Source organism: Perca flavescens, chromosome 23 (genome assembly GCF_004354835.1).
Source record: "Perca flavescens isolate YP-PL-M2 chromosome 23, PFLA_1.0, whole genome shotgun sequence".
Taxonomy (NCBI): domain Eukaryota; kingdom Metazoa; phylum Chordata; class Actinopteri; order Perciformes; family Percidae; genus Perca; species Perca flavescens.
In genome coordinates, this window is record NC_041353.1 from 6637841 (window position 1) to 6665050 (window position 27210).

General features: G+C 39.0%; 2 protein-coding genes across 6 annotated transcripts in view; both read right to left on the bottom strand.

Annotated features, from left to right (window-relative positions):
• Positions 1 to 376: 376 nt before the first annotated feature.
• Positions 377 to 6376, bottom strand: eri1 (exoribonuclease 1). Of its 2 annotated transcripts, none has more exons than XM_028570651.1 (7): positions 5894 to 6376; positions 4720 to 4901; positions 3557 to 3773; positions 3378 to 3461; positions 3060 to 3169; positions 2841 to 2955; positions 377 to 912 (listed from the first exon to the last, which is right to left on the bottom strand). In XM_028570651.1, the coding sequence occupies exons 1-7, from the start codon at positions 5969 to 5971 to the stop codon at positions 670 to 672; spliced, it is 1029 nt and encodes a 342-aa protein (XP_028426452.1). In that variant the 5' UTR covers positions 5972 to 6376; the 3' UTR covers positions 377 to 669. The 2 variants fall into 2 exon arrangements, with proteins under 2 accessions (XP_028426452.1, XP_028426451.1); XM_028570650.1 differs by having other exon boundaries at positions 3378 to 3464.
• Positions 6377 to 8015: 1639 nt separating this feature from the next.
• Positions 8016 to 27210, bottom strand: part of tmcc3 (transmembrane and coiled-coil domain family 3) — a 42439-nt gene continuing 23244 nt past the window's right edge. For 2 of the 4 annotated variants that reach the window (XM_028571097.1, XM_028571099.1), the window contains exons 2-5: positions 16266 to 16427; positions 13976 to 14757; positions 12953 to 13088; positions 8017 to 11182 (exon numbers count right to left, since the gene is read on the bottom strand). In XM_028571097.1, coding sequence (XP_028426898.1) covers positions 10877 to 11182; positions 12953 to 13088; positions 13976 to 14757; positions 16266 to 16427 — 1386 coding nt within the window. In that variant the 3' untranslated portion in view covers positions 8017 to 10876. Of the gene's footprint in view, positions 11183 to 12952; positions 13089 to 13975; positions 14758 to 16265; positions 16428 to 27210 lie in introns of all 4 variants that reach the window. The other 2 variants (XM_028571098.1, XR_003691689.1) reach the window with 2 other exon arrangements.

Here is a 27210-nt window from a genome sequence, read left to right on the forward strand (position 1 = left end):
TAGAGCATCCTCCATGAAATAAAAAATAATTCAATATTACAAAAGATGACTCCTACAACAAAGGCTGAACTTTTACAGTAGTTACAACAGATAAGACTTAAATGTATTCAGCTGTTGTATAATGAAAGACAACATTCTCATTATATACCAGTTAGATGTTATGGCTCTGTTATTATGTAGCACTTCGAACAGCACAGCACTAGCAGCAGCAACATTTGTATGGATTTGTGTGATATTTTTGCCCAATGGTGACAGGTGTGGGGTTTTAAAGGATAAAACTGACATAGGGAATAGAGTTGTATTCTTGGAAGCAAAACCTGAAATGAAAACAAATATTCCCACCATCATGGGATAACTGAAATTTGCATTTTCACCATGTTGTTTGTTGAATATTAGCAGCTTGATAAGGAAGGGTGATAACACTGAAAGGGGGAAATCCTCCCACAGCACACTGGAATGATCTCCGTGTTTAGACATCTGGTGTAAAAATAAATGGAGTTGTGGTCTGAGAGGAACCCTCACATATGAAAATGTTGACCCCATTTATACTCTTTACCACCTATAGCTTTTATGCTCCAAAACAAAAAAGTTACAACTTGACATGAAGACCATAAAAGTGCTCTGGATCTTTTTCCTTTTCTGCAACTCAGGGGTAAAGAGTTGCCGGGTCTAGTCCCTGCTGCGGGGGTTGTGTGGTGCAGGGGCTCCTTCCACAGGAGCTGAGCTGGGAACGGAGAGCAGCTGGCCGGCGTGGATGCGTTCGTTGACGCGCAGCTGACACCCGTCCTGCAGCATGCGCAGAGCTATCCTGGCGATGTTGCGTGAATCGTCGAGCCCAGAGTGAGGACGACCTTCGTACTTCAGACCCAACTTCTCCAACATGGTGCTCAGCTTCGTCTGTGTGCGGGGGACCTGGGGGAGGAAAACAGCTGGTTGGTGTGCTTTCTGATGGGGCTTAAATTAACAAAGAAATCCTGAAATAGTACACCTGCATTTAACTTTTTGCCATTAAGCACATTTAGTCACAAAACTAGTCACTGAAGTGAGGTATGTAGGTGAAAACAGAAACACAGCAGATTGCATCATATTTGTAAAACTCTGATTAATTTTTGGGTTCATTTAAAGCACTGGTGCCCAAGAAAAGATGATATGCACTAGCTTTTTAACTTGCTACAAAAACTGTACGACAACTGTAAATACATTCTTCATGAATGTGGGTTATCATGTTTAAAGTAATCTTTTGGAGATATCAATAGATTAGATTCAACTGTATTGTCAATGATAGTTGAATCTAATATATTGATATCTCCACACCTGAGCTTTAATAACCCACATTCATGAAGAATGTGTTAAACCTTCCATAATGACAGATGTTTACCGGTGTCATACAGTTTCTGCAGGAAGATAATAAAAAAAGAATATATCACATTTAAAGTAGAGCTCTGGGATATGGATGATATGGGTCATCAGGATTGGCATGATTACATTCATAATAACGCTCTGTGTAATAACTATAGGTTGCCAAAGACTAGTTTTATTTTTGTTTAGGTCTGTATAAAACTAATCTGTATGAATTTAGATGTGGAAGTTATAATCTGACAATTTCAAAGAAGAGAAACGTATCATTACATATTAATTTGTCTCTGTTCTAATAATAACATTAAGCAATGCTAATGATTCATCCAAACACTGTTAAATTAGAAAAATTATTCTCACTAAGTTTGTTAATTTAATTCTTTCTTCTTTGAGGTAACTACTAAACACTCACCAGAATGTGTTTGTTTGCATATTTGTTTATTTAATTACGAAACATATTCTTCTTCGGCAAATTTTCAAGTGTTGATGTCTTTTATTTTACGAGTAACTATTAGGGGCGTGCAAAAAAAAAAAAAAAAAAAAAAACGATTCACATTCGCGATTCAAGCTCTACCAATTCAAAATCGATTCATAGAATTTAAAAAATCATCTTTTTTTTCTTGTTTTGTAATGGCGTGTATACTATTGTTCTGAAATGAGTTTAGCTCGCCATTCCCATAGATGGCGCTGCATCGAATTCCCTTTGACGCCTGGGCACTAGGTGCAAACAAAGGCAAACCTCACAGAAAGAATTATTCAACCAGCTCCATCCTCATTGAAGGCGAGAGTTTGGGCACATTTCGGTTTTTATAACCTCGAGGGGAAGACGGAACTTGATAGGAATCATGCTATATGCAGGCTTTGCAAAGCAAAAGTTAAGTACTTTGGAAACACCACAAACTTGAAAACTCCCATGGTACGCCATCACCCGGAGATTAACATTAAAGATGTGGATGAACAACAACCTAAAGTACCTAACATGCCAGTCAACCAACGCACTCTTTCAACGCTGTAAACTCCCACCCAACTCTGAACAAAAAGCTCTTTTTATTTAACAGTTTTATTTTACACTTGAATTAAATGTATTTGAAAGCTGGCCAAAGCTTGGCACTTTGCAGTTTTTAGTTGCAAAAGTTTTTATTTTTGTATGAAGACATATAAAGTAATATCAAACTACATTTAATTTGTTGCGTTTCTTTTCTTTTAAATTATGTCTACTGCAATCACATGCGAAAAGTAACAAAATTTACATACTTATATATTTTTTTAATTGAGAATCATTTTGAATCGAAAATTGATTTTGAATCAAATCTTGAGCCTAAAAATCGATATTGAATCAAATTGTGACATTTTCTGAATCGTGCACCCCTACTAACTATGTCCATATACAGTACCTCCTTGAGGGGGCATTGTGGAATAAAGAAAAAGTCTAGAAAAGACATTCACATTCAGTCTCCTATCTTAATACAATTAAAAACACAAACCTTGTAGAAGTTCCCGTATGATTTCCTGATGTTGATCCACTTCTTTGCAAACTGAGGATATCTGATCCGGCTAAGCCGACACTGGATGTTGAGGAACTTGCTCATATCCCAGGCCCTTAAGAAGATGTAGACACCAAAGTAGTGTAAGATTTCACTAAACTGACGAGAAGTAGCACAAATACAGGTATAATTTGGCACCATTAGTGAATTCAAACATACCCGTCAGTTAGGATGGCGTATTTGTATGTTGTCCCGAGCTCCCTCTCCTGAAGCCAAGCGACGACCCGCTGGAGTACGGCTGGAAACAGCTCTGCTTCATCCACCATTTTCTGCTCAACAAAACATTTCATTCATGTACAGTACATTTCATTTCATGTTTAATTGAATAGGGACAGATGCTACAAATCTCCAATGTACAGCATCACAGCATTTATAGCTATTGCTAGTTTCCAATGCCTGTCCCTAGAAGGGCTTTACAAGGGTACACAATAACTCCTGATTACTAGGACACTTTGCTATAAACTGAGCTCAACCAACCTGGGTTATTCCTGTTAACTTCACACAAAAGTCTGAAAGCTGTGGGTTCAACTCTGGTTTCACATATGCCTGAAAGGAGTCCACCTGCAATATAAATGAAAAAACAAAAACAAATAAACATTCATAAAAACAAAAGTCGCTCTGCAGTTTAAAAACTGAACATCTCAAACTTAACTTACAATTTCTAAGGTGTGCGTGTTGATAAGAACCATGGGGAACTCAATGATTTCATGATGGAAGTCTGAGGGATTATCCTCTTCACATGTTGCTTCAAAGTCCACCACGCAGATGTAGTCGTAGTAGGTGTCAGTGGGTCCTCCCTCAGACGCAGACTGCAGAAGCTTCTGCTTCTTATAGTGGCTCTTCAACCTCTTCTTCATCACATCCTTTACACCTCTTTACACACAAAGAGAAAAGAAGTTTAGGAAACAGTAGCTCTCTATGTTGTGGAGTTTAGTAGCTTTTAATACGGAAGGTTGATGAATTTAGCTTGAGATTTCTGCATATAAATTTAATTTTTATGTGCAGTCCAATTTGTTTATATGTATAATAATAAAAGTATTCTGTGTATTTTAAAAGCAATCAGGTGTGAGTTTTCTTCAAATGTTAAACAAATGCTTATGTGGATCCTTTTATACTGTTGCATTACATTATATACTATATAAATACAGACAAACACCAAGTATCATTATTAATAATCATATTATATATTAGACAGGTGCACGCTGTTTACATACACTATACTATGCTGACTTAGCTAGCTACTACAAATCAAATCACTGTCATTTCTGTAATAATTTGATCTTTAATTGCTCTTGTATAGTTTTCATTTTTACTTCCATTCATATTCAGGGTTTCTACAGGTTTCAACAAGTCAAATTTAAGACTTTTTAAGACCTTTTAAAGACCATTATGAATTAAATTTAATAAAAACATAAAAAAAAGTCAGATGTCAGAGTCCAGAAACATTGTCTGAAACAATTCCCCAATTTACTCATCGGCATTTTAGGACTGGTGTCTAGATTGGCTGCAATAGATTGTAGTCGTAATGCAGAAAATTATATTTGGACTAGCGACATCAAGGGCGTAACTTTGGGCTCAAAATTGTGTGTGTGTGTGTGTGTGTGTGTGTGTGTGTGTGTGTGTGTGTGTGTGTGTGTGTGTATATATATATATATATATATATATATATATATATATATATATATATATATATATATATATATATATATCTCTCTGTACTTATTCTGTCCTTGTGCTGCTGCTACAACTAAATCTCCCCCACTGAGGATCAATAAAGGCTTATCTTATGGTATGTTTACTGTATTAGGGACACTATTACCTTGTGTCAAGCTGCAGCTCTGCTAACTTGATCCGAAGCTCCTCCTTGGACATGCGGTTGATGTGTCCATTAGCCAGAGCGATCTCTTTGTACACCGGATGACTGAAGTCGCTGTTAGACTGAGACGGGGACCCCTGAGGAGCAGATTCTTCATCAGGACATATCCTGCTGCAAGGCTTTGCCTAAAGAGGAATTATATCAGTTGGTATGTATCACAGAAGCACAACATACAGAGCAATAAACAACAAAAAAGAGTGAAGTCCAAAAATGTGTCAGTTCTGATCATCTGTGAAGGCATACAGGTCAGGTCACAATTGTCACTCAATATCTTTCTTAAATCGACAGATAACTCTTTACTTTGGTTTACAGGTGGGCACCAAATTTAGGGAAAAATCATTATAAAGTGTCTTAGTAAGCTTACAGATCAGATTCAATACTCCTCCTTGGCAGAGATTCTTAAAGTCTCTTCTGGAGGGATAAACACCATTATTCCAAAAAATATTCACTCTTTTGGTGTTTTAGTGAGGGTGGTAAAGGTTTTCCTGTCACTCATCTGTATTTTTTGTACAGCCTTATTTCTGATACCGTGGTGGCAGAAATTTTGCCATGGTGAGCCGCCACTACAAAATCAACATAGACGACAAATGCAGCCACTTCTACCACCGTTGCGTCATGAGAAAATTAAGTAGTGGCTACTTCAAAATAAATAATAATTGTCTTTTAAAGGATTTAGGAATACATTATTCATAACTATGTTTTCACAAGTGTATAATATCCTGAAACTAAGAATTGTTGCGTTATCGTTAGCTTAAAATTAGCCCGTCATATTTACATACTAGGGAGCAGGTTTAGGTTTATATAGCCTACCAATTATTTGCTTCTGTTTAAGTTACTTTATACCTCTACTTTACTACATGGTCTTTTAACGCTTAACGTCACAACCTAGCTAGCTACAATAAGACAATAAACCGATGTTATAGCTGGTCCCCTTAACGTTACCACGTTTAGTAGAAATAGCTTCAATTTAGTAGCTATTTTAGATTTAACATGTAAATGCATTAAATATATCTGTGAACCAAGTACATGTTCAACAGTATTTCAAGGTAACGTTAACGTTATAACATTTAAGCTAACGTTAGCTCGCTGTTTACCATAGCTAGCTGTTTACACCAACCTTTTCTGCCTTTTCTCTTGTGTTCGACATCTTCACATTGACGTCCTCGGCGTGAATGTTCTCCTTGTGCTCATCCATTTAAAGTGGGCGTTAATCCAGAAACTAGTCAGCAAGTTAGAAGAATAACCTAACGTGAATTTAACGTTAATTCGTGACCGTAGCGTTAACGTTACAATCTAAGTTAACGGTTTAGCTACACTTGCTAACATTAGCTAACAGGTTAGCACAACATTCCTGTGTGACTTCTTCGGGGTTATCCACTTTGAAGCCGCTAAGTACGATGCTAATTCGTTGAGTTATTATTGTTATTATTATTAGATACGTCAAAATGAATCACTAACAACACGTTTAATCAATAACGTTACTTTTTCAGCAGCTGGTCTACTCTCCTGCAGCAACATTAAACTTCTTTAAGGCGGACAGTTGTGACGACTTCCGCTTTGCGCCAAAACATTCGGACGCTCACTGTCGCCATCTGGTGTTGTGGATGACTGCTAGGCTCACATCCATAGATATAGAGCAATATATATCTATATCTAGGCTCACATCGTTCTCTACATTATACTTTGGTCCTGATTTTCGGAACCTAAATAGTTTGCTTCCTTTCTTTTATTACTGAAGGGCAAATATGAGATGCATATATGTATTAAATTATGTAAACTGTACAAGTACCTGTAAATTAATAGATAAGACTGGATGTATAACACATCAAAATAGAATAGGGCTACACAAGATGTAGCTATTATATTATTATTATTTTAGTGTGTATTATAATCACAATTGTTTTTCTTTGGGGTTGGTGTACTGCTTTATCTGCTTTGGTAAAACAAATGCCAATAAATCATCTCAAATTTATTTGTATAAATTACCTTTTAAAACACATTTGTGAGAGACATTGACCGCTAGGTGGCAGCCTCCTCTACGTTGCATTTCATGCAATGCATGAAAACAGAGAATATAACGTATGCAGACCTTCAATGTTCTCAGTGCAGGTGTTCAAACCTAACTTATCACGGTGAGCCGTGCTTTTCTGAGGAAAATGAACTCCGGCAGAAACAGAGTAAAGAGAAGGAGGAAAGAAAATGAGCAAAACAGGTCTGAATATTGAATCTGAATAAAAAGATAAAATATTTATGACCCACAAAACAGCTGTAACATGCTTGCTACTTGTTCTATGTGCAACAGAACACATATAATGCCCAACAGTGTAGCTGAAATGCTTTTTTGATGGAAGTGTCCAATTAAAAATCAAAATGCCTTTCTTAATTGAGCTCAATCCAAACATTTTATTTGAAGATGCTGTGCATCTTAAGGACTGAATTCATTCAAGTATTCAGATCATATAGTTAAGTAAAAGTAGCAATACCACAGAGTTCTAAGTGAAAGTCCTGTATCCAAAATCTTACATAAAAGCAAAAAAGTATTTGCATCAAAATGTAAATTACACTTATGTGGAATTTGCCTTGGTGAATAGTGCATTTTTGAACAAACAAACACACACATATTAAAGTACCAAAGGTAAAAGTACTCATAATGCAGAATGGCCTATTTCAGAATCATATTATGTTATTGGTGCATTAATGTGTTCATTACTTTAATATTACAGCTGGTAAAGGTGGGGCTTACTTTATTTCCTTTTTATTTTTTGTGTATTTTAACTTATATCAATATAACACATTTATTTATTATACAGTATTTTGTATTATTAATCTGAATGTTTAGTAACTAAATGTATTAAATAAATGTAGTGGAGTAAAACATACAATATTTCTCTCTAGTATTAAGTGGATTGGCTTGATTTCATGTTCAGTACTTTATCTTTAATACAGCATGAAAATAGGCAATACAGATCCTGAATGTTAAAGCCTCCATAAATTCACATCAGTGAATCAATACACTTAAGCCTACTCATAAAAACACGTCAGCTTGCCAATAACTGCATTTGAAATGCCACTTAACTCATCAGATATGAGACTCAGACTGACCTGCTGATTTTCTTTTTAGCATTTAGAAATTAAAGCAACACTATGTAACTTTTAGCTGCAGCTGTAGTTCCGATGAGACCACCTGTAGGGGGACCGAAGCGGGAAAAGTTACATAGTGTCCTTGGATTATATTAAATCCCTGCACAACATCAGTTAAACTCTTCATTTCCACACTAACTACAGCTGACAACCACACACACTGTGCTGGTCACCTTCCATCCTTACACACTGATTTGTTTTACATTGACAGGTAACAACTCACTCACGCCTGCTCTAAAATGTCCACGAGTTGTTTAAAAGGATATTTGGAAATTTTGGGAAATATATTGTATTAATTTTCTTGCAGAGAACACTAGAAAGAACATACCTTAATGGGGTTACTCTCCACCAGTGCATCACACTGTGCAGCTGGTGTTTATCAGTCATTTACACCCATTTTATGTAAAAACTCCTTATGATGCTTGCAGAGGCACACAGCCTGTCTGATGGATCATATATAATGGGAGACATGTATGAAATGAAAAAAGGAGCCTAATGAAACAGAAATCGGGAACAATGTTATCTTAGAAAAACAAAGATTTATTTTCTCATTTTAAAGAAAAAAAAAAAGAAATGATGGAAACCCACAACCAAAAACTAATGCACGTAGAAGAGACAGAAATGTGAAATTATACAGTATGGACTTACAAACTGCTTTGGAGAGGAGGTTCATGTCTCTCCCGCAGACCAGACAAATTGCTTTTTAAATTAGCTCAAAAACTAACAAAAAAACCCAAATCAAAGACGAATGGTAAGAAAACAGAAAAGATTTTTTTAAATACTCATTTCAGTGTTACTTAGAAAGGCTTATGTGCCTTAAAATACCCACATTTGGCTCCTGAAGGGATGCAACGAGACTACAAAGAAGAAAATAAGCTGCATTGAAAAGGCATCAGTCTCATTTCATCCCCCTCAGCATCACAGTGATACAGGGTTAGGGAGCACGGAGCTACATTGTTCAGTTTCCTCCGTCTAATCTGTAATGCTGCATTCAAGTCACGTGGGGAAAAAAAACAGTTGTTATGGTGTTGATATTACTACCTGTGGAAGTTTCAAGTGGTAAACGCTGCTTGGGGATTTATTGACATTTCAGTAATATAGTACAAGAACAGACATACTTATTTAAAGTAGAACAACTTTCATCCTCCAAGTCATTACAATTCATAAATCTTAAAATATGATGGCAGGGTAAGACTTTCTACTCCAGTTTCATCTCATTTCCAGCTGTGAGTCATCTTCTTCCTTGTGCGAGAGAGTCATGTGTGAAAAGGCTGAAAGGAATTATTATGAGTAATTGAAATGTAGTAGCAGTAATCACTCACGGTCTCTCTGTGGCTTAACAGGTAGGAATCCTTTCAAGTCAAGACGTTGAACTGTCAGGACGTTGCTGTCGTTTTTCCCACAGGACTTGAACGCAGCAAAGGTATCACACAAAAGTTAATTTGTTCTGTTCAACTCGTAAAAAGGCCATTCAATTAAAGTAAATCGTGCTCGCGCTTAGAGAGTTTCTCTAATCGTCTAGGCCTTCCTCACAGTTTACATGCAAGCTGGTTGTCAACTCACGGTTACCCGAAAAACATAAAACAGATTACACACGACGAAAACCCCAAAGCATCAAATCAACAAGACAGGAAGCAGTTTAAAATCTATAGTTTGACATTATGGGAAATATGCATATAAGCTTCCTTGCAGAGAGTTAGCTGAGAAGATTGATACCGCTCTCATGTCCGTACAGTAAATATGAAACTACAGCCAGCAGCCGGTTGGCTTAGCTTAGCACAAAGACTGGAAACAGTTGTCCAAAGGTAACAAAATCCACCTACCAGCACCTTTAAAGCTTACTGACTAACATGTTATTTTACAAGTGTGTAAAAACAGGTAATGCTTCTATCCAAGAAATAGTCCTGCACATTACCCCGATAATAGCACAAATTGTTCTTCTTACACCATTTTTGTGCAATTAAAAAATAATGTTACATAGTGAGCTTTACAGGTGCTGGGAGGTGGATTGTGTCACCTTCAGATAGACCCAGGGTAGCGGTTCGCCCTATGTTTTCAGTATTTAGGCTCTAGCTTCATATTTAGACATGAGTGATGTTGATGTTCTCACCAATAAAGCAAATATATGTGAAACACACATAAGACACACATAAGCAGGCGTGCAGTACACAAACGAACACTCAGACAAACACAAACACCCACTGTTTAAAACAACGGCTTAAAAAAAATGTCCTTTTGAATGAGACGCTGACAAGAAAAACGACACGTGAATACAGAACAGTTTAGTACACGGCACAAATCAACCTTCAGGTGGATGTGTCTTTGTGTACGAGGAGGCGTACTGTGCGGGGTCGAGGCTGGCCACACACAGCCAGTGAGTGTTTGTTTAGAGGTGTGAGGTGGTGCTATAACAAATACTCTTCCCTAAAAGGACAGGAAATATAATCACTGTATTTCCATGCACCAATAAAATCCTCTATATTTAGATTTTAGTGTCTGCTGTTGGTGCAATCCAGAATCTTGTGATGACCACATGAGAGCAGCTGAGGGATCAAAAAGCCAATACCATGGCTGATCGATTCCAGCTGATTCATGGTTTTAGCGGTCTGGTACTTTGGCCTGTAGTGATGCACTTTAATGCCAACGTTGCGCAAAGTTTATCCGTTTGCACTTTTCAGCCTTGTAGACAGCACGTTGCCGATCTTTGTCACAGTTCTAACTTATATGAGCTTACATCTGTGTGTTGGAATTACAGTGGCGGTGCATTGTGGGAAAGGCTTTGTGTGGACCCCATTTAGACATGCAAAGCACAGAGCCATTTATAATCATGTCACCCGGGGAGCACAATATCGCTGGGGAACTAGGGCTGGTGTAACAGGCTACATGTAAACTCCCCCTATCACGGAGCCCCCCCCCAGGTCTGATGGTAGTTTTCGGCTCTCACCTGTGCTTCCTATTATCAGTGCGGGAGGAGCAATCGTTCCAAAGCACACTGTAAATGTTCCCAGTTCTTCCACAGCAGCGCTAACACGGACAGGGCCACGCAGGTGAGCGCCAGGTGGAGGCGGCTTCGCAGCAGCGGGGCCGTGAACTTGGCCGCCGTGGAAACGCACACCAAGATCACGGTGACGATAGCCAGCATGATGTTGATGCATTTTCCCAGAAGCACCTTGGCGTCGGTGTTCTCCACCTGAACCGTCTGTTGCTGCTGCTGCTGCTGGAGCTCCAGCTTTGACACGCGAGTCTGGCACGACTCCAGGACCTCCTGCACACACACAAGATACACACACACAAGTACACAATTTGATTAAGATCAGGGAAATACTGGAGAACAATGAGTCATAAGGGAAGGGCAGTGGAATTGGATTAGATATGCATTTACATCAACAGCAGTTATGTTTCACATAAGAAATGCTGGAGGCAACTCGGTGGAACAGGTGCGTCTTACCCGTCTTCTTCTTAAAAAAAATAAAAAAATACAAATTCCCAAAATTGTAAAAGAAAACAAAACAATTGGAATTGTACAACCACACAGATTTTTTTTCTTCTTTTAATGATATCCTTATTATGATCATTTTTTCCCCAACTTTTTTTCTGGGAAATCAGGTTTTGGTTTTTGTCAGTTTGCTGGACGGAATACTACAACACCCACGAGCCTCGGCCGCTGTAAGGAGAAGAAGCCAGTCGGAGGCACAGATCAGAGTTATAGCGAATTCAAAATGCTTCGTTGTGCCATAATTCATCCAAAATTGGCACAGAATCTGAGAGTTCATTTATTTAAGCAGCAGGCTACAGTTATATTTTCAGTTTTTCTTTAGTTCGCCTTTTAAGCTTTGTGGTTGGAGGGTTCCTTCTGAAATGTACCTTGGGATTCATAGTTAACTTCTCTTAAGTCCTGTTTACATGAATATGCTTGCAGGGGGAAAACGTAATAATATTTTATCAGATGTGCCTTTCGTTAAGACGGTGATGGCGTTTTTGGGGCTTAAAGACGCAAAACAGTGAAAGCACCCTCCAGAGTGGAAATCTTAAAAACGCTCCACCGTCGCGTTCCCGTCTAAAGGGTAAAAACACACTGTGTGAGTGTGTGTGTGTGTGTACCATGTGCGTGTGTGCCGTGTGTGTGTGTGCCGTGTGTGTGCATGTGTGCCGTGTGTCGCTTGTGTGTGTGCCGTGTGTGTGCCGTGTATGTGCGCCGCGCGTGTGTGTGTCTGTGTGTGTGCCGTGTGTGCGCATCGTTTGGAGCAATAACTCCACCTCCTCGTCTGTCCAGACGAAATTGTCAGCTTTTGTTGCTCGCTTCGCGCTACTAGGGAGAGAAGTAGAAGGAAGGTTCTACGCAGGCGCGCAGACTTGGTGGTGTTGTGTGGCAGTGCCTCACACTACCACCTAGCTGTCTGGTGTGCGTACTACATCGAATTTCACACACTTTTGCGTCACCATATGCACGCAGATTCCCCCCCCAAAATGATTGTCTAAACGTGGAATAAAAAGTAAGAACACAACGCCACTTTTGCGTTTTCTCTTCAGATCGTTTCCGTCTAAACGTAGCCTTATTATTTGCACCGGCTTGTAACTTTGACCTTTGATCAAAGAACCAGATGTTTTGAAACAGTTGTTCATCTTTTACTGATAATTCAGTTGGGAGAGTTTCATGCCCATCTAAGACGAGGACAGGCTCCATCTGTTATTACCAACATCGCTTATGGAGAAATGAACAAACAGCGGCACCTGAAATACTGTAGCTACTCCCACTTGTCAACTCTGTTCAATTTACAATGAAATAAAACAGCAAATCCTCATGTTTAAAAAGCTGCAAATGGTGAAAGTTTGGCAATGTTTGGCAAAGAGATAATGTCTAATCTTTTTTGTCCATCGTTAAGTCAAATAATAATTTCAGTACTAGAGGTTAGTGTCTGTATACTCAAAACTGAGAAATTCCAGCACTGTACTTGTTCAAATATATGTTAAATGTGAGTCTGTAGTGTGTTATATAACTAGTTCTTTGTATGCATGTATACAAAACACACATTACCTGTATGTCCCTGGCCCTTTCGTAGGCCTGGTAGGCCACTTTCTCCTCAATACTGGCCAGTTCCTGCTTCAGATTACAGGTCTCATGTTGGTGGAGCTCCGTCAGGTCATTTAACTGGTCCTCCAACCGCTCATACCTCTCTCACACACACACACACACACACACACACACACACACACACACACACACACACATGCATAATTGAGTATGTGTGGGTGAGTAACAGTACAGCAGTTCATCTGCTACTGCAACTAAGCCACTGAAAACATTTGCCCTTGGTTGACTCAGTAACAGTCTGGAGGTGTGTGTGTAAGCTCTGCCATCTATTTTTAGCATACAGAAGCTTGTAGTAACTGTCAAAAGCTCTTTAAAGATCCAAAGATGTACAAACAAAATGTGTCACTCCCATGTAGGAGGCGGGGTGAGGATTATTGACACACTTGCAGCAGAAGTTCAAATATTTGTCTTGATATGTTGGAATAGGCTTTTTGGCTTGTGGCCCTTTAAAATGAAGTACTGTACTTGTGATCCTTCATACTTCTACAGGCTACGGCTTTAGTGTGGCCATGCATTATGAGCTGCTCAACCAATGAGTAATCTTTCATTCTGGAATGGTTTCAAGCATGAGAAAGTTAAAATATTTTGCAAGAAAAAAGAAGAATTCAAATTTTGTTTAACCTTTCTTGGACCCCTCAGATTTATCTTGGGTCCTGGCCCCCAAGTTAGGATTCCCTGATCTAGATTATAGTATAAATATTTAAAAAAAAGGGGCACAAATTAATTTACAAGTGACAGGAAGAACCACTAAAATATACTATAAAGACTCCCGTGCATCACACACTCACTGAAACATCCGTGTGTTTACTAATCTAATAGAGTGCTGCTTGACCTACTTATTCATGAATACTACTTTGTGTATTTTAACAGACCGGCTGTTAATGTGTGTCCTGTATGGGTAGGACATGGCACCAGTATTGCCAGGGTGAGCGGTTAAATTCCTTGATCTTCTGATGCTGTATCTACCTGTATTTCTCCTCCTGCATCATCTGAGTGAAGTAGCTGTAATCCCGTTTGAACTGTGTATTCAGAGTCTCCATGTCGTCTGCCAGCAGGGCCTGAGCCTCCCGCATCTCCCGCACCATGTCCAGCACCTCCCCCAGCCGCGCGTTGGAGTCGGACCTCCCCGGACCTCCAGATCCCGCCCCGGAGCCCCCGGCCGGGTTCCCGTTTGAGTCAGCGGATGCAGACGTCCCCGTGGAGCACTCGTCGTCGCTCTGGTACTTGGTCGCCTTGGCTACTGTGGTGGCGCTCCCGCTCAGACCCCTTGACGCGCCGTCCACTTGCAGCCCCGACCCCGAATCCATGTGGTTCTTGAGGTGGGCGATGTTGTCGGCGCTGCCAAACTTGTTCCTGATGAGGTTGGCGAACTCCCGTGACTTGTTGAAGAAGAATGGCGGCGAGAGCGACACCCCGGGCCCGATGGTCTTCACTTTATCCAGAGCCGGGTGCCGTCCGGTGGCACTGACGTCCCGCAGGCTGCCCTCTTTACTGTGAGTCCCGGACTCCTTGCTGCCGCCATCCTTGTGGCCGTGCTTCCCGTTGGTCTCGCCGTCCTTCACGCGGCGGTGGTACTGCTCCAGCTTCCTCTGCAGCCGGGCGATGGTTTGCGCCGACTTCTGGTTCTTCTTCTCAAAGACCTGGCGTATCCGTCCCACCTGCTGCTTGTCGGCATTGTTCACCAGCTTCAGGTACTCGGCGACGTTCTGGTCCCGAGCTGTCTGCTCCACTTTCATCTGCTCCGTCACCTTAAGGCAGATGGAAAGGAGTAAAAGATGGATTTAGACAATGCTGTATTTAAAAGGAACACGCCGACTTATTGGGAATTTATCTTATTCACCGTAACCCCCAGAGTTAGATAAGTCCATACATACCCTTCTCATCTCCGTGCGTGCTGTAATGCTGTCTGACGGCTCCAGCAGCATCACGCCAGCACAGAACATGCAGGTGAATGGTTCCAGTAATCCTACTGCTCCGAATAAGTGACAAAATAACCTATTTACATGTTGTAATTTATAGAGTCACAGCGTGTACAAATAACAAGGTAACATGAGACACAGCCGTCTTCTAACTGTAAACAAACCGGGAACTATATTCTCAGGCGGAAGAATATAGTACTTGGGCGGAGTGATATGCTCGCAGCAAGCCTGTCTGAGAATATAGTTCCCGGTTTGTTTACTGTTAGAAGATGGCTGTGTCTCGTGTTATGTTGTTTTTTGTACACGCTGTGACTATACAAATCACAACATGTAAATAGGAACATGTTGGCGTTATTTTGTCACTTTTGTCACAATTCGGAGCAGTAGGCTAGTTGGAACCATTCACCTGCAGGATCTGTGCTAGGCTAAGCTAATGCTGGAACCGTCAGACAGCGTTACAGCACGCACGGAGATGAGAAGGATATGTATGGACTTGTCTAACTCTGGGGGTTACGGTGAATAAGCTAAATTCCCAATAAGTCGGCGTGTTCCTTTAAAATGTTAGAAAAAAAAAAAACCTGCTTGCAAATATTTTAAGAGAAAGGAAATGCATTCAACACGTTTGTTTGACCTGAAGGGGTCATACTTAGAGAGTAGACTTTTGGTGAGTGACAGTGAATGTAACCATAATTGTCTGTTGGTTTGCTTACAAGAAAAACTCCTGGGAAACCTTTAATGAGATGCCCATACTGATCTGAGCATCCCCAATAATAACTTTGACAGTGAAAAACATAACCTAATGCCATTTTTTCAAGTTTTGCCAAGTTTTCAGGGTCATTACAAACAAAACGTCACTTCTTGTAACTTGCTACAAACAAGTGTTTATTGCTTTGTATATATTACTCACTGGGAACAGTACTTTATTAGATTATTTGTTAATAATCCCTTCATTAGGTTTTGGTTATGGACCCAAAATACTTTCAAAATTAGATTAAACAATTAAATCTACTGAGAGTGATCAAACTAAATTGCAGTGAAGTCTAATGTTCATATGGTGGAAAGCTTAGACAAGGGCTATGATGAGAATGGATCAGCAGACGGGGTGGAATTACAAGTTCTACTTAATTAAACCAATTAATTGAATAGCTGCTTTGATTGGTATCGGTTGTAGTAATAACTAATGGACAAAAGAAATTGGATTGCTCTACAAAGCACCACCAAACCGAGCTAAGGAGGTCATTTAATTTAGTCTTTGTGATTTTGTTCAGAGGGCCTAAGTCAAACAACAGCATATCCACAAAGAGGCCACACAGGAGGGGAAAAATGTTTCCTCTCACCTTAAGGATCTTCTGCTGCAGGCTGTCGATGCCCAGCGCTCCCTTGGTGAAATCCAGGCCCACTCCGTCATCCCCAACACTGTCCACCAAGTTGGACTCTGAGCCGCCGCGACGAAGGGGCACCGGGACACTGAGGATGTTGGCATCGCAAGTGCGCTCCGCCTGTGAACACACACACACACACACACAAGAATGAGGAGGGTTAATATTTGGACTGCAACTGTAAAATCAACAAAATCTATTCTTTGTAAGTAGTCCAAAGTATAGTAAGTAAGTATAATAAGTGGTATACTCACAGTAAAAACATATTTTGCAGACAAAAGACCGACTTTGACCTTAGATGCTGCTGTCTGTACAGACTTTCAGGTTAAACTAATGTACCAAAAAAAAATCTGCTGCACAATCTTGTGCCATTGATATAAAACATAAGGTGTGTTTAGGTGGCCTCATAGAAAAGCTTCTTTTATCATTTGAGTTCACCATTTTCTTTCCACTTCTCACTTAACTGTCTCCCTTGTCTTTTGGCAAGAAAAACAGAAGATAAGAGCAGAGCTAAAGAAAAAAAACAAGAGGATCAGCAGAGTATTGAGCGCATAGTCTTGAGAGGATTCTTGTATTTGGACTGGAGGGAAAGAGGGTCAAAAAGCAGCTGATGACACAGTAAATATGTGTGAAGACTGCACAATGGTCAGTTAGTGGAGCAGTGAGGAGCTCCAGGCTCCAAACAAACAGCCTCCAGAGCATCTTGTGCTGAAAATCCAATCTCTGTATTAACAATAGCAGATGATTACACAAGGCAACCTAAAATATAAGTATGTGGTAACTCTTGTTGCCACGGCAGCAAAGCGCACATAGACAGACTAAGCTCTAAAACATACACACACAAGCAAACTGCTGATAAACCCTGAAGGCGGGATTTTTTCTTTTTTCTTTCACAGGCTGAAGCTTTGACATTTTAATTGTGTCCTGTGGCTTTGTGATACATCCCGCAGTCAGCAACCATCAACCCAAGCCATGAATAATAGATGAATATTATAATAGGTGTAATATCAAACAGTCACTAACTTAGCATCACATTTTATTAACATAAAAAGTCATTCATGTTAATCCTTTGGTTTGAATTATACTGTAACTGTACTTCTTCTTGCTACTCCTGAGTACAGATGGCCAGCACCCTCAGAACAGCACACATAACACATCCGTCGGTCCAACCAGACGCTCAGAAATGCAACCAGAACAAACCGGTGCTGTAAATAAATACTGATACAATCAACATTAAAGGTGCCCTGCCACACGTATTTCATTACTTTGTGGTAATGTCTGAAGTTCTACCATGGACTCTGTAAAATTGTTTGTGGAAAAAATGCCTTGGTTACCTTGTTTCAAGCCATTCTAGCGTGGTACAGAAAGCCTGGAGGAAGACTCAGCTCGATTTGTGCCAGTTCTCATTATTTTCAACGAGCTAAGCTGCTGGACTCTCATTGGCTAACAGCTAGCCAATGAGAGCCTGGCTATCAGCATCCTTTACCCAGCGCAACTTTTATCCTTCTTTTATTAAACGATAAAATAAATAATTTGGGGATTTTTTGACTGCTGGTCAGACTCTGGTAGCTGCTGATGAGATATTTATCCCTTGTGTTGCCTTCCCGTCAACCTTGAAAAAACACTTATTTTTTCGACGTTTTTGACGCCTTTTTTTCACAGTTTGTTTTTGCTTTTTCCAACTTTTACAAGTTTTTGCTTTTTACAATTTTTAATTGTAAAATTTTTCTTCTACACATGTTCAGCGCTTATTTCTACGTCCCATATTTTCTGATATAACAAAAATTGAAAACGGGTCAATTTGACCCAAAGTCAACACAAGGGTTAAAGTTGTATGGATGAGGCCATAGACCCTTGGAGACACCATATTCTTAAAGGTTTTATTTGAATTGTTTTATTTTTATTTACTTTAGTCTATTTTAGTCTTTTTTTTATTTTATTCAGTTATAGTGGGTTTTCTATACATGTCTTTGTATGCCTCAAACAAACAAAAAGATTTTCTTAAGAAAAAGGGAGTTTGCATTACGTCTGCAGCCCGTTTCTCTTGTTGGAGGCTACATTAGCCTGCTACTAGCATATCATATATAAGAACAATCATATTTTTTTTCCATTGGTATTTTATTTATTTTTTACTTAACCTTTTCTGTATGGGTCTTACTGTATTTTAACAATTTCACGTGAAGCACTTCGTGACCTTGTCTGTAAAAGGTGCTACATCAAATAAATTATTATTATTATTATTATTATTATTATTATTATTATTATTATAAAAACATATTAAAAACACCCAATGTGGGTAATGTAGGCACCAGGTTTTTGTCAAGGAAGAATGAGTGGAATAAAAAAGACGACATCTCTGATTCTGCTGCATCGATTTTGATCCTTTTTTTATTTATTTTTTAATAGAACTGCTCATCATGAGTCCGACAATGTTAAAAGGAGTGCCATGCAAATCAGTGGCTTAGTCTTTTAAAAACCTCCTCTACTCCTTTAGGTCATTAAAACTCCCAGAAACAATTCCATAATATTTGGCAATACATTAACTATATGTTAATAATAATGTACTAGCGTGCTGCAGCTGGAACAGTGGGTGGTAAAAGTTTAATCATAAAAATAATGAACAGATGATTTAATAATCAAGTCTAATCAGCTGCAGCCTGGTGATTAGTGGACAATCACGGCGTGAGAGTCTATGGCAATGAACAAGAAACTGTGCATCATCCTCCTACTGCAGCATACACTTAACCTCCTGCTTTGGAATAACAAAACACAAACCTTGAATATTTTACATTTAAAATCAGATCACGCTTCTTTACATTTGTAGAAACCAAACATTTTTGCCCTTCCTCATACATACAAATAGCCTGGTTACATGTATAAACATGCAGTTGGCAGTGTCTCACAATCAGCAGTCCACACACGTAGTGGACACATCCATTGGGAAGTGGGTCTTAGTGTGCAAGAGTGGAAAAATATCAACATGTTAACACACTGAGGCACCATATGTCTCTGAGGGGCACACGTGTCTGCTCTAAAGAGCAAATATCAGGTCACAACTCATCCTATGACCCTGTTGGTCTGCGCTGAGGCCATTTAGATTATTATACAGATGGGTGGACACATAGTAAAAACACAAACACCACACCAGGGCATTTGTCCACCGGAACAATATAAAAGGAGATATTCGGATAGTCTGAAAGTAGGTTCAACTAGTCTCTAAAAAATAAAAAATAAATGTATTAATGATGTGAATGCAGAACCTCTTAAAAAATGAAATATCGCCTCCAATCGATTTTCTTGGAGGGAACTTCTGACCATAAAACTTCCTGCAAAAATGTTCTGAATTAGATTTTTCACAGCAAACCACCTACAAGTCAAAAAGATGACAAAAAACATGAAATATCCTGGTGGCTTAGTTGGTTAATTTACATAACATCTAAAGCTTCCTGCGTTTAAATCTGGACTGGAGGCTTTGATGCATAAACATTTATCTATATATGTATATGATAAAATCTCACATGCTCTACTGCTGTTCAATCCTTCTAAAGGAACAATGATCCTTCCATAAACAACCACACAAATACATGAATACTGTTAACTATTTCTGAAAAGATTAGTAGATTGATTCATAGATCAACACAATTTAAAGGTGCTGTAGGTAGGATTGTGAAGATCCAGGACTTAGCCAAAGAAGTTGAACATCGACAACTTCTCAGTCCCTCCCCCCCTTTCTGCTAAAGCCCAAACTGTCTCCTAAGCCCCTCCCCCCACAAGGGAGAATGAATGCGTGTGCATGAGCAGTGTCTGACACACAGCGCAGACTGGTGAATCTGAACAGGGAGTGGTGGATTTTTGCAAATTGCACTACAGGCACTACACTTAATGGTGGTGCTAGAGGAAAGGTCAGGGGATCACTAAAGTTAGTAAGATGTATAGATACAGAACCATGTATGTCTGAACAAAAGTGTGTGCCAATCTATCTGGTAGATGAGGGAGATATTTCAGTCTGGACCAAAGTAATGGACCTTGTCACTGCTAGAGCCATGCCGCTAGTGTGGCTAAAAATAATCTGCAGATTAACTGATAATGAAAACAATGATCACTTGAAGGCAAAAACTCAACCAAAAAACCACAAGTAAAGCACGCAACATGAAGCAAATATAGTGGGTCTCTGCGTTGGCCTGTGATTTGCATTGGCATACAAAATCTAAGATTAGAGACTGAAGAGGAAGCTCGGGGTCTGTACTGTATGTGGAAAAGAGAGAAATAGAGTGGGCCAGCGAGTGCTACTCCAACTCCCACTAAACCAGCTCATTTCGGCATCCTATTGATGGGAGCTGGGAGTGGGGACCTTGCCATGGGGAGACGACAGCCAGGCACAAACACACAGGAAATTGCTAAGAGAAACCTTTCTTTTGTTGCTTCCAGCAGTCAGAAGCTCTTTATTACTGCCTCCGATCCATCAATTTATTTTCCACTAACAAGAGCCAGAGGTAGACACAAGTCAGAAACAAGTAAACATGTTGTCCCTCATGAACGACACAATACTTCCCTTCAGCTAATCAGTGTAATTTTGGCAAAACGCAGAGGTGACACATAACTTTTTTTGTCAAAAATCAATCAGCAGCAGCCCGCCAGTAACACGTTATCCCCAACACCAATCCATCAAGTCAAGGCTGTTTACAGGAAATGTAAAATCCCCTTAAGATAAGTACTCGTCATTAATGTTATTTGTCAGTGTCAACAGTCACATCAGAAACTAGTGCAATAGTAGCTCACCTAAGCTATACATATTAATGTGCTGATAAGACATCACACTCCTATACGTGTTTAGATAACTTATGGTAACCTACAGCTCAGGGCTGTAAGGTATAGTAATTAACTATATGGAATAGAGCAGCAAGGATTTAAAACAACAATGCCAACAATTTGCTGGTTCCAGCTTCTCAAACATGGCGATTCATGTGTTTCTTTGACATACATAACGATAAAATGAATATTTTTGTGTTTTGGGCTTTTGGCTGGACAAAAACAAACAGTTGAAGATGTCAGCTTGGGAATTTTATTTTCTGATATTTAATTGAAAAAAAACGAGAAAAGCATCTGCAGTTTAAACAATACTGAAATTAATCATTAAATTGCAGCCTTAATATTAAAATATAACCATGTCTAGGTTGGCAGGTGCAGTTTCTTTTCTTTTTTGAGAAAACAGCTTTTAATTAGTGAAAATTAGCCATCCTCTGTTTTTTGGACTGTTTATTGTATAAGACAACATTCAGACTATTTTCTGACAATATACAAACCCAAAGATTAATCAATTAATCTAAACTAATGAATCAGTTTCTTATTTGTATCAGAGAGAGAATGTAAAGCAAAATATGTGAAAGCCAAAGCCAATAATATTAGTTGGATCTAAACAACGTGGACAGCCACACAGTCTGAACCCGCACACCAGATTAGCACCGGCTGAATTAAACTGGAGTGTGTTTAGAGAGTAGGGGAGGAAATAATGGGATAGAGAGATCAAGAAATTTAGTGGAAGAGATGTTTAAAACCAGACTTCTTAAGCCAATAACAGGAAGCTAGCTTACCGTAGAGAGGTGACATGTAACTGCCCCATACATGGATGCTCCAACCTATGCCATAAATGAATGCTCCTTGAATGTTTGTGTACTCAGACCATAATTTATAACAATCTAGGAAACCCGGTTAGGTTTGCCAAGGCCACTTGTTCCAACAGACTTGAGAATAACACAAACGAGTATCCCTGGTAATTAATGACTGTACTTCCTAAGGGGCTCAAGAGAAAAGCTTGTACACCGAGGCCAATGCATCATGCTGCCGCAGAACAAGGTGTAGCTTACACAAACCACTGCACCTGCAATTGAATTCAAATCCATTCGAGAGGCACAAATGAACTCTGAAATGCTAAAAAGCAAAAGGAGCATTTTGTGCAGGCTGAAAACTCTTTCTACAACAACTCAAACAAAAATGGTGCAAAATTATTGTTTCTATTGTATGAATAATAAATGAAACAGTCACATTCTGGGTCTCTAATAGAGCTATTAATCATTAGGATTACAGTGTGCTCTCTGTGGGAAAACTAAACACTGTGTCTTATAATTTTCACATTATCTTAATGCTGTTTTTTTAATTTTTATATCACCACTGTACTTTTATATCTGCCGCTAGGATTTGAGGGCTCATAACTTCTCTTATCTTCTCAATTGACTTCAATGGAACAGATTTGAATAATTAAGCAGAGGAACTGCCTATATTCAGTTCTCCAATCAATCTCTGAGTATCTTAATATATTATGCATATTTGATGCGCTGTTGTCCAACAGTTAAATTGTTAGGACATCATTTGTGTCAAGAAGACAGATAAAAAATAACAGAACTGGTTTTGGTGACAGGATATCCTCTCCAGGTGTGTTCATTCAACCGTTTCCATTTTTAAAACTGCATTCAAATCACGTACAGAAGTAGAAAAGAGTTGTCAGTTCACCCATGATTAAAAAAAAGAGGGGGCAGGTTAAGGTGAAATGAGACATTTGGTTCATGTGAATTGGACTGGAGAGCCTCCTGCCTGGAGGATCAGCCGTGACTCTGTGGCCAGAGAAGAGGAGCCTCCTGTGGGGAGGAGGCGCTGGCAGACAGGCACACCACCTCCCCATGGGGCTCCAGAGATACGACCGAGAACGACCCAAGAGAATAAATGGAAAGCACAGAGCAGACGGAAAATGGGCTAGAATACAAACATGTAGAGTTTATGCAATATTCAGCATTGCAACAAGGCACAGAAGAAAAATATGTTTTTTTTCTTTTTTTTTAGGATTCAGAATAAAACTGACGTGACTACAGGTATATGACAATTTGGTATATTACTTACTTAATACACCAGAAAATGGTAAAAAAAAAAAAAAAAACACTGTGTGTGACTTCCAAAATAATGATTGACTTTCGGTGGAATTGTATCATGGTCATATGGTTTTATTTTAGAATTATCGGTTGTCAAAATTAATGATTCCAAGCAAATTAAAAACCCTAAATACTTTACTATTTAGATTTTTGCATATATTTGCCATATCAGGATACATACTGCTATCAGATAAATGTTATATATTGTTGTTATTACCTTGACTAGGGTTGCAACTAATGATTTTTTATTATTATTATCGATTAATAAACTGTAAAGTGCCTGAAAAAGCTTGCCTGATGAACTTAGACTTACAAAATCACCATCTTCTTTTAAATCCCTTCTTGCCCATTGCCTTCTTATAATGAAATATGTAACATGTAAGATATACAATATTATGTGGATGAGAGTCAGAGAAAAACAGAGAGATTAGAGAGGCACCGATAGACCGGCCAGTGACTGGTTTTCACGTGCTCGGCCATGACCGGCGACCGGCAGGTCAGTCTGACATATGCCGATTTCATGCCGGTCAATACTACAATTAACTGACAACATAAGTTATATGAGTTACAGTTCTCAAGGACGCACGCACACACGCGGGGTGAAGCGCGTGTCCGCGCTATTCTCGCACATGTAGGGAACCTCGTGAATTAACCTGCAACATGTCAGCTGTTTGGAAATTCTTCAGCGTGTGTGCAGAAGATAACAAGTTTGCAATATGCAACACCTGCAAGGAAAAAGTAGGGCGTGGAGGGACGACACCAAAAACCCAAATCACATTTTTTTTTTTGGATATTGGATGTAAAAAGAAGGAAATGGGTCCAACAATGCACTTTAGATGTGTCTGAATTGCCCACACCAGGAGCAATTTATATAGTTCTATGTTATAGTGATCCATTATCTGTTCAAAACATCTTCTATGTTCTGAGCAAAATGTTCTATTAAAGAAAAGATAGAAAATAAATATTTGTGTGTGCTGTAAAGTGGTTAGAAGAAATGACATCGGAATCGGCTAAAATCGGTATCGGCTGGCCTAACTCAAAGGAAATCGGAATCGGCCTAGAAAGTTGTAATCGGTGCATCTCTAAGAGAGATTTCTATTTATTGTTCAGCCTTCGCTTTATGTTGACAGCGCCACCTTTGTTCTATCTGCAGTAATACACAGACACACTGAGGCCAAACCCAAGGTGGGGCTGAGGAGAAGTAAACCGTGCATGTCTGATTACTGTGTCGCTGCACTCACTGAAAACCGATTACAAGTCTTAACAGGCTGCTCTCTGCACACACCCACACACATACCGAACTTGTGGTGGGCTGAACACGACACATATCATCCAGAGGCGAAGTACTGCAAGAGACACAAAGGTGATGTCAGACCACGTAACAGTCTGCAACAAGCTGCCATGTTGAATGGATCCTACATCACTTTGCTTTTTATCGGCTAAATGACTTACAATCGCTTTGACACTGTAATTGCGCTCGCCACAGTATTTCAAATCATTACTGCTTCCCTATTATGTTTAATCCTGCTTCTAAATCCTCTTTATTTGATTCAATAGCACTTTAATCATGTGTCAAAATTGGACAGATGTTTTAAATGACTTGTGCATGGCAAGGATAATCAATACAGAAATTATTCTGTCACTGAAAGAGGCAGCATTCAATTTGAAAACAGCTCAATATTAACATTTAGGCCCGTGTTATGTATTAATTTGATATCCATTAAATAGAGTTTCTAACCTATTGCAGCCTCTCCCTGGTCTCTACGGACTCCTAAACTGGCACAGGATTTATACTAAATTTGAAAAGTTAACTGAAATATTTGGGAGAGATCATAAAAAGTTGAAACATCACATAAATTGAAATTTGCATTTTACTCAACACTTGATGTGCAGCTGGGTGCAATATGTGTGATAAGAAAAGCAACCAAATTTCCAGCAGCTCTGTAGTTTCTTAGACTGGGATGCCATACAGTATGTAAGTGGCGTAATGTTGCAGTGACATGACCTAGGAAAACCCCAAGAGGCTTATCAACAAACCACAGATGGAAGGATGAGAGACTGACTGAGATATCCTGCTTTTTTTTTTTTTTTTTACACGCACTGTAAATTTAAACTGCGAAAACATGGCTGGTGTAGACTTAAAAAACAGAGCAAACTAGAAAGTAATGTTTTTCTAAAATGAATTATGTTATGCGTTATATGAGCTTAATTGTGTAAAATGTGTTCTTCGAGGGTTACATGGTCTACAGAACTACAGCCACTCAAACCAATACAAATACTCGACTAGTACTTTAGAAGAATCAGGGCTAAGAGTCTACACAACCAAGCCAGCAGCTCTGTGAGGCTGTGCTAAAAACCATGGTTCAATGTGCTTTGCATTTAAATTTTGTTCTTCTAAAAATTCTAACCATATGTGTGTGTGTGTCTCTGTATGTATATATATATATATTTTTTTTTTTTTTTTTTTACAAGCATACTGATGCAAAGAGGATGCTGCTGTTGATGAGACTGTGTGACACTCGATAACTGCTCTTTAAGGTTTAACTTTTTGTACTGCACTGTAACTTTTATTCGCTTATTTTAACTCTCAGTTCTTTAAATTCTTATACTGCACTGTCAATTTTATTTTTGTCTTTTAATGTTTTAATTTGTTTTTAATTGTTTTCTAACTGCTCTTTAATGTTTTATGTAAAGCACTTTGAATTGTCCTCTTGCTAAAATGTGCCATACAAATAAAGCTGCCTTGCCTTGTTGCTTGTCTCCACTCTCTAGGATAAGAGTCGACAACAGCCTTTCATAACAACAACAACACATTTTAAAGTATTTAGTGGAAACTAAGCAGAACAATACACATGATTTGCTTTGAAATCTGAAGTGCGCACAGTGTTAAAGCAGTGTGCAGCTGCCAATCCTTTCGGTGGATTTATTCGTTTGTAGTAAACTAATGTCTCTAAATGAATGATGCTAATGATATTCCATTATAAAGTGCTATATATAGAGAAAAGTTGATTTCATTTTAAATAAAGTTGATATGGAACATTTCCTACAATTTAAGGAATCGTTTAAGATCAGTAGCATCTTCCTGTGGTAAGCCTTACTTTTTGTAGAGCTCTTTCGGGAGCCCTGTCTTCTAAATAATGATATCCCCATACAACAAAACTGCATTCTTAATTATGTTTCGAGGGAAACGTATCACAAATACTTTCCTAATCAAAGTCTGCAAACCTCTGGAGGACGGAGTGGATGGATGGGTTAAACAAACACGAGACTTTCAGCCGGTAGATCGCGGATAGTGTCCCGTGTGAAACTGAAAGTCAGCGTTGACTTGTTTACACGTGTAACCTACGTAATAGGGCTGCGCAATTAATCGCAATTTTATCGAAATCGCAATATGAACTAGTGCAATAACCAAATCGCAGGGGGGCGCAATATTTGTTAAAGGCAAAATATGTGTCAAAGCAATCTAATATAAAGTATTGTGGTGCTACAGAGACATCCCGGCCTACAAATCGTATCCTACAACTAAAGAAAAAAAAAAAAAAAAAAAAAAAAAAAAAAACAATTTTTTTTTTTTTAAATATACAGTATATTTCAATGAAAATGAGACAAAAATGATCATTCCCTCCAATATCGTGAATCATATTGCAATCGCAATTGTGGTATCGTAACTGTAATATCCTAACTGTAATATTAAGTTACAAGAATGCTTATCTGTAAGCTATATCAGTTACTTACGTATGAAGAATAATAGTTCATTTCCTTATAGTTTCTGAAGTTAGCTGCTAATAAGGGATGTTCCAGAAGGAGGCGCTACTACATTGAGTTCTGAATCAGAGTATATTCCACTGACCGGATGTGGACTCTAGATAAGGAAGACCAAAGAAGTTGTTGCTAGTGAGAGACATGCGAAAGTAACTAAGTAACTTGTAAAGATGTCATGCCTGTCCGTTTGTATTAAACTTGCAAAAGTATTTGGATTTCGT

Excerpts from the sequence above, each read along its gene's own strand:
- eri1 (XM_028570650.1), bottom strand. The coding sequence starts at position 5,971 with ATGGATGAGCACAAGGAGAACATTCACGCCGAGGACGTCAATGTGAAG. Across the intron at positions 4,902-5,893 it reads CAAGAGAAAAGGCAGAAAAG|GCAAAGCCTTGCAGCAGGAT; the intron begins GTTGGTGTAAAC and ends ATTCCTCTTTAG. Across the intron at positions 913-2,840 it reads CATACGGGAACTTCTACAAG|GTCCCCCGCACACAGACGAA; the intron begins GTTTGTGTTTTT and ends TTCCTCCCCCAG.